This window comes from Corvus brachyrhynchos, unplaced genomic scaffold (genome assembly GCF_000691975.1).
Source record: "Corvus brachyrhynchos isolate BGI_N302 unplaced genomic scaffold, ASM69197v1 scaffold150, whole genome shotgun sequence".
Lineage (NCBI taxonomy): Eukaryota > Metazoa > Chordata > Aves > Passeriformes > Corvidae > Corvus > Corvus brachyrhynchos.
In genome coordinates, this window is record NW_008236162.1 from 848,723 (window position 1) to 856,253 (window position 7,531).

At 43.3% G+C, this 7,531-nt stretch overlaps 1 protein-coding gene across 2 annotated transcripts in view; it reads left to right on the plus strand.

The window, feature by feature from the left end:
• Positions 1-6,683, plus strand: part of ADRA1A (adrenoceptor alpha 1A) — a 19,382-nt gene extending 12,699 nt beyond the window's left edge. For both annotated transcript variants that reach the window (XM_017731606.1, XM_008632433.2), the window contains one exon: positions 1,300-6,683. In XM_017731606.1, coding sequence (XP_017587095.1) covers positions 1,300-1,838 — 539 coding nt within the window. In that variant the 3' untranslated portion in view covers positions 1,839-6,683. The remainder of the gene's footprint in view (positions 1-1,299) is intronic.
• The last annotated feature ends 848 nt before the right edge of the window (positions 6,684-7,531 follow it).

A 7,531-nucleotide genomic window follows, 5' to 3' on the forward strand; every position in this document is an offset into this window, starting at 1 on the left:
GATGAGCAGGTCATTAATCACCCTGCACTGGGAGTGTCTCTGGGCCAGGCAGGATTTTGATGCATTACCACACAGGCAAAACCACCCTGAGAATTGCTCGAATGCATTTGCTGCAAGTGCTGCAGCTTTGTTTGACAAAGACGGGAGGAGAAAGGTTCGAGCAGTTCAGTAGCTCTCAGATTTCAATCAGAACACCCTTGCAGGGCATTATCAGCTTTTCCTCGGCCAGGGGGGGTCCAGGGAAAAGATCAATCCCTGTAAAGCTTCGGAGCTGCTCCCAGACACGGTTAAAGTGCAGAGGATGACAGATGCATCAATGCCTAAACCTTCCACAGTATTTCTTTCACATGCTTACAGTTTTTCCAGGGGAAGCAGGGAGACAAGCATTTGTCAGTGCTAAAAGTCCTGTTTATTATATATTTGAGTATAAATTCCAAAACAAGTCAATTTTATTTCTGGGAATTTTTTTTTTTTTTATTTTATAAAACCAAAAGTTTGGCAATGGGAAAAACATTCTCAAGATTTATAATCAGCAGATAACTCATAATTCTATAGAAAAAGAAGTGCCAAAGTACTTTTCTTACTAAGGAGCCATGGAAGTTCTTGCTCTTTGAATCATCTTTGGAAGGTAACATTGCAAGTATATATCAGATTTTGTGTAAATATAAATATAAAATAAGTAAATAAAATGGCTGCCTATGACACGCTACCCAGTGTTCATTCATAAAAGAAGGAACCTTTCCTTAAACTTCTCTGAATTTTAGCTACATTCCATGAGGCAGAATGTGGATAGTTAGGTTTTCTGAAGGTTTCAGGGAATATCAGTACTCAATACTTCATAATTTCAAAGGCTTTTAGCTGTAACACAGTCAGCTCTAATCCCTCTTTTCTCTAACCCTTCTGAAATGGTGTGATTTTCTTGCCATCTGAAGCCCCTTGTGATGACCTCCAAGATATGGCTGTCATTTGGGTAATTAATCTTGAATTAGGAGTCCCTGAGGAAGGAATTTTCCTCTAAGCCTGGAATCAGCCCTCTCACTGCCTCTCTGGCTGTAAATGGGAATATAATGCTTGTAATTATGAAATAACTCTCTTGAATTGATTTCTGATGGAACATCCATGTAATTGTATGACACCATAGATCCTGAAACACTTGTTCCTGCAGGAATTGTGTTTCCAGTCATAATTTTTTCAGGACAGAACAGAATCCTATTTATTTTTTCCAGTGTTTTAGTTTCTTTGGTTACCTGCAATTCCTCACTGCCTCTGCCCTAACACTCTGCGTATTTTCCATTTTAGGTTCTTTCTTTCCTGCAATCAAACCCCCGGACACACTTTTTAAAATAACATTTTGGCTGGGATATTTAAACAGCTGCATCAACCCCATCATCTATCCATGCTCAAGTCAAGAGTTCAAGAAAGCGTTCCAGAACGTCCTGAAAGCTCAGTGCCTCCTGAGGAAGCAGCCAGCAAAGAAGCAAACCCCAAGCTTCAACCTCAACCATCCCTCTGGCCAGAGCATGGAGAGCGGCAAAGGGGTGGTCAGGATCCCTGTGGGATCAGGAGAAACCTTCTACAAGATTTCCAAGTCAGATGGGGTCTGCGAGTGGAAGATCTTCTCTGCCGTGCAGGGCGTGCCCGCCAAAACTGCTGTTTCCAAAGACTGCACGGCTGCCAAAGCCAAGAGCAAAGGGTTCCTGCAGGCATGCTGCTGTGCAGAAAAAAAACGGGAGTGCGGCTGTGCAGGCGCTTCAGGGAGCCTCGTCCACGAGAACTGCAAAGTGCCAACCATTAAAATCCACTCGATCTCCCTGAGTGAGAGTGGGGAGGACGTGTAACCAGCTGGGTGCACCAGGCTGGCAGCTCGGGGGCCTCGTGGGCTGTCTTTTTATGGGGAAGTGGAGTAGGTGTGGTGATAATTGAAAGGATCCAGGTATGAACAGGTAAAACAGGGCCAAATCTTTCGAGGAGGGATGTCTGTGAGTGCTGGGAGCACAAATGGAGGCCCTCAAAGACAGTGCATGGCTTCAGTGGATGGTATTCTGACGGTCCAGCATCTGCCAGGCATTTCCTTGGCATTTAAAGGCTTTATCCCTCTATTCTCCTCTTTCAAAGTTCCCTGCTCTGATTTAGAGGCAGTGGAGAAGAAAGAGGGAACCACAGACTCCATGCTCATTTCAGCCTCGACACTCTCTAATAGCTCCACCTCCAGAGCCATTTTGTGATTCCACCCCTCCCCATAAAGCCAAGCCTAAGCTGTGGATTTCAGTCAACTCCGTTGCCAAGGGAAACTTGATCCAAGTGACTGCACTCCACCGAGCTTCAGAGACCAAGGAGAACTTTTCCGTTTTGTGCAATCCGCCTCCCTAATCTCCACACCAAACCAAATGAAAATTTGCATGTGCCCCAGGTTTGTTCGGACAATCTCTGCGCTTTGACGTGGGTCTAATAAAACTCAAAACTGGGTAAGTCCTCATCAAGCAAAGCTCAAAGAGCTCACTTGCACTCATCCTTTTGTTTTTCTTCCTCTGAGTCCAGCAGGAACCTGCTGAAAGGCTCAGTAATTCCTTGCTCAGGTGCTTGATAGCCAGATCAGTGCCACAGTCACTGGAAAAGCTGCAGATTTTTCCTGTCTCCCTGCCCAGTGTTTTGCTACATTCCTTTTCCCGACTCCTTCAATACCAAGTGCTCTAAGCTTTCTGTGAGATCCTGGGTACTCTGGAGTCAGGAACTTTCCCCTTGCTCTGAGCAGGGGGAGTTAAGCATGTTAAAAGGCTTAAGGACATCCATCCCCATGAGAAAGGGCCATCTCTTGGGAATTTGGGAGCAAAGCATTTGGAAGCATGTTATATTTTAATACAGCTAATCCAAATAAATAAATAAATGAGATGGCCAGCATCTGGAAGAAATAGTGGGAGGAATTCTCTGTACAATATTAGAAATAAGCAGCTCTTGACATAACTCCTCCTGAGCTTGCCAAGTAAGAATTTAGCTCCTTGAAACAACACATGAGCCTCTACTCTTGTGTCTGTCAGCTCCTGTGCTGAAGATCCACTGCCTTGAAAAGGGAAGGGGCTGAGGTAAGGATCATTCTCACAGGATGGACCTTGAAACAACACCTTGGTGGTGTTGATGAGAAATCATTGTTTATTTATCTCTCATTCAGTACTAAGTCCCCAATGTCAAGAGGATTTGTCTCCCGTGTCTTTTATTTATGCACTCACAGAACGCGGAGCTGTAGCATGATCCCATTTTTAGCTTAAATAAGAAATCCGCCTCACTCTTAAGGTTCGTCAGGCCTAGAATTTTAATCTAAAAGTGTGGAAATACCATGTCTGAAAATATTCTCATGGTGCTTCAAGCCAAGAGCAGAAGGAGAAAAGCTGGAAATCTCATAAGAAAGTCACGTGAGACTCATGGCCGAGGTTTCCAGTCTCACAGGGTTCAGATACGTGGGACGTTTATTTGGACAAAACCTGAACTTTGAAACATTTTGAAAAAACACCCCTTAAATTGAGCAAGACTGGCAAGATTTAAAGTCTTCACTGCACACCCTTGGTGCCCAACCCTGTCTTATTCTACAACCAGTACTTGTTTTATAGCCAGTAAGGTCCTTTTTGCCATCTCTCCTTTGGAGCTGGGAGATTTACACAGGGTTGATGCAGTAATTTCAGATTTATTGAGGTTTCATGGTGTCAGGCAAAGAGTTGTTGTGGAGATACACATGGTGGCTGCCACAACTGGATTAATTTAACTCCAGAGCAATCCTGATGCAGCAATATAATCTGACCCTGTAAGATGAAGATAAATAGTGTCAGGATGGACATGGATGCACAGTTCTCCTGTGTGGCAGATACAGAGGCTGGAATAATGGAAGTCTTGGTCTCAATCTTCATCCTTTTTTTCTGTCACCTAAGAGGCTAAAGGACCTCTCTGTGTCCAGTGACTCTGAAAAGCTCCCAACCCTCAGCAGCAGGCTAGCCCGGTCCCAGACACACCTCTGCTGCTGCCACATCTGCCAGCAAAAACAAACACATCATTTGTTTGGCTGTCTCAGAGAATTTCTGCAGGAAAACTGCCCTGTTCCCTTGTTGCAAGCAGGGTCACTGGCACTTGTCATCTCGGTGGAGATTTGGACTGAAAAGTCTCAAAAACCATAGAAGGAACTCTAGGGAGCAGAAAAAAAAAAGGAGTGCAGATTTAAGCAGCCCATTTTTTTCTGTTATTTAAAGTGAACTTGGCACTGGTGAAAGAGCTGCAGCCACAGAGGCTGAATGTAGCTGTCTGTCTAAAAGCACAAACAGGACAAAAGGTTTTCCCAGTGGCTGGACATCAATCATCACTTCTAAAATCTTCCCAGCATCAGGATTTTGTTGTGTGAAACCCAGCAGGAGCACAGAGCAGAGATCAGAGAGTGGCCAGATGGGAAGGGAGATCAGTAGAGTGCCAGGAGTTCCCCTCAAAGCCACATCCAGTGACCTGCTCTGACCGGGCAGTGGATGTGTCCTGACTGAAACCTCCGAGGGATGGCTCTGACATCCCACCATCCTCTTGGGTCAGGGTTTTCTGTTGGGAGTGACAGCCAAGATTTCCATGTAGGGTGGAGCACAGTCTCAGCTGCAAAGAGTTGAGAGCTGGAGCATCACAGAGATGACTCTTAATTTGCACAGTCTGAGGCAAAGCAGATCACCAATCCGTCTTCCTCCCAGGGCAGGGAAAGTTCAGTAGTCCAGTTTCCACAGTCAATTCAGATTTACTATCTGATGGTTTTGAGGCTTTGTGTACTTTGCAAGATTATTCAAATCCCAAATACTTAAGTTCTGCCCACTATTCAAATAAATGTCTTCTCATTTTTATATTCTTTATTTCACTCTGCCAGCTCCAAGGATAAATTGTGCATTGTGTAAAAGAATATTCTCCTTTGCCAGGCCTTAATGTCCTGAAAATCTATAGCACTGAAAAGAAGAAAGATTAAGCCAGGAATATTTCTTGCTTCTCTACTTGGAGTAAGCAAATGGATTTCACAAAGCTTCTATACAAAATTTCCCTGCCTGACTTTTTCAGTTTTCTGAAAGGCAACACTGACAGGCTGCAGCATCTTGTACTGATTGAAGTCAGTTAAAAAAGGTCTTACTGCTTTGCTGAAGTGGAAATGCCCAGTTTCAGGTGTGCCTGTTGGCCTTGAGCTACTATTGCTCATGTCTGAGTGGGGTTTTATTAGGAACTTCATTTTAAAATAAAGCTACTGAGACACAGAGCAACTCAGTGATTCATCCAGAAAGGTTTCAGCTGTCCCAGGCTGAATCCATGCTGGGTAATTAACTCCACATCTTACCCAGAGACACCTAGATCCTCTTTCCTGTCTTAATATGGTTCGGATAAGCAAGACAATGTTGAAAACTAACTCTAGGGGACAGACTGTTGACACCAATTTTTTCTGGATGATCCCTTCTGACAGCAGAGCTGAACAGGAAAGCCAGTTGGTCTTCAAAGAGTTGCACTTAGCTCCAGGCAAATTTGGGACCTGCACGAGTGTTATCCTTTGCCAGAAGGAAAAAAATCCAACATGTCATGAGAGAGCTGCTCTCACAGCAGCATCTGCTCTCTGCCTGCACCCCTCACACACTCAAATATTTGTGAAGGTATTTTGTATGTGACAGTGTTATAAAAACCATAAGACACTACAGAGGTAGCTTTTGGTGCTTTAAAATACAGATCTTCCCTCCAGCTTGATAGGTGTAATTGAATCTCTGATTTCCCTGGAAAAGATGGAGCATTTGTCTCAGGGATTGGAGTGAAATGTCATTCCTTCTGCACAGAGCACACTGCATATTTCTCATGATGGCAGAGAAGGAGAAAATAGCAAACGTGAGCTAAGGGAAAATGAATTGCTGAGGAGGAAAGCTCTGGATGGCAACCATCACATGAGAAATAACACATCTGTCAGTCCCACAGTGGGCTCAAAGCTCTACTTAATGCACATTTCTGTCTCAGTGCAACGCTGAGCTCAAACCCAGGATGAGCAACAGCCTCTCCTTTATCATCACGGTAACATCCAGATCTTTTTCAGAGTCAAAAACCTCCACGTGTTAATAGTGAAAATAAACATGGTTTTCCAGTGCTCAACGAGACTTTCTTGCATTAATCCAAATTTCTTTTATCAGCTGTCAAAACTTAGCCCTTGTAAACCATTTTCTGAAGTAAGAAAACACCAACCTGCCCAGCATTTCAGCAGATTTCCACTTTCAAAGCAAGTCCACTCAGCCAGTGATAGAAAACCTCCCTGAATTTCATGTAATGCTCAATTCTTCCTGACAGTACAACTATGGGAATTGTATACAAGCTGGTTTGGGCTTTTTTTTTCTCTTTGCTAGTCTTTGGTTGCAAAAAAAAAAAGGTTTTGTTTTTGTTTTTTTTTTCTTCTGCCTGCAGCAGCATTTTGCCTGCATGTTGTACAAGTTTGGCTGCCAGTGGTTTTAAAAGATTTCTTCTGAAACAGGCACTGCATTTTCTGAATGTGGTATTCTGGTGTTACTGAATTTTCTATGTGCTGTGTTCCAGGTTTATCATGTTTGAACAGTCCATGCTGGTCATTTCCTTGAACAAAATGTATATGAAATCTTGCTAAGGTGAACAAATAAATTATTGGGGGGAATGTGCACTTTGGGATATGTGAGCTGCAAGTCTCGTTGGTTGGTTGGTTTTTTTCCCCTCATTATTCATACAGATTTGTCTTCTCCCTTTCACCAAACATTTCAGGCAGAGGGTCAGGTAGAGACTCCTCCTGATACTTCTGATCCTAGTGAGGTTTAGTAGGGCAGGGTGCAAAGTGAATAAAGGAATAAACTTACATTTCTACTGTAAAAAGTCAAAGTCCTTGAAAAAACTTTAAACAAGTTCATTTGGGCCCCAGGTCCTTACTCTGCTCCTTCAGTCTGCTTACAGTAAAACATCAGGTCCCAGATGAAATCCAGCCCATTTTGCTGTATTTCTTATAAACAAACACCAGGAGAACAATCCCTGTCCACCCAAGAATGTAAATGGGAAAGACAAGTGCTGAGTTATTATTTCCTATTTATAAAGGACAACTGAGACACGGGGAAGGAAAAGACAGATTTCAAAAACAGCTGATGTACCAGGAACCTGGAAAGCCCTGGCTGTGGCTGCCTCTAGTGAAACTCTGGGAAATTTCATCCAGGGAAACTCTGAAGAAAACTTTAAATGAAAAAAAACCCCAACAAAATCAAACCCCAGTTGCCCTCCTGCTTATTCCACAGGTCTGTTCTCCCTCTGGATTATAATGTGCATTTATCCTTAATAATTTTCTGCTGCAGTCGTCTGGGAGCTTCAGGGAAGGACCAGGATTTGGTCCTTAATGGACACAGACCTTGCTCTAAAAATTCCCTCCTGAACTTACAGATGGCCACAAAACCTGTTGCAACTCTAAGGAATAATTTGGAGTGTCAGAATGCCCTTGTGACCACCACATTTGCTGTCAGATAAAAAAGCATTTTTAAATAAAAATGTGCAT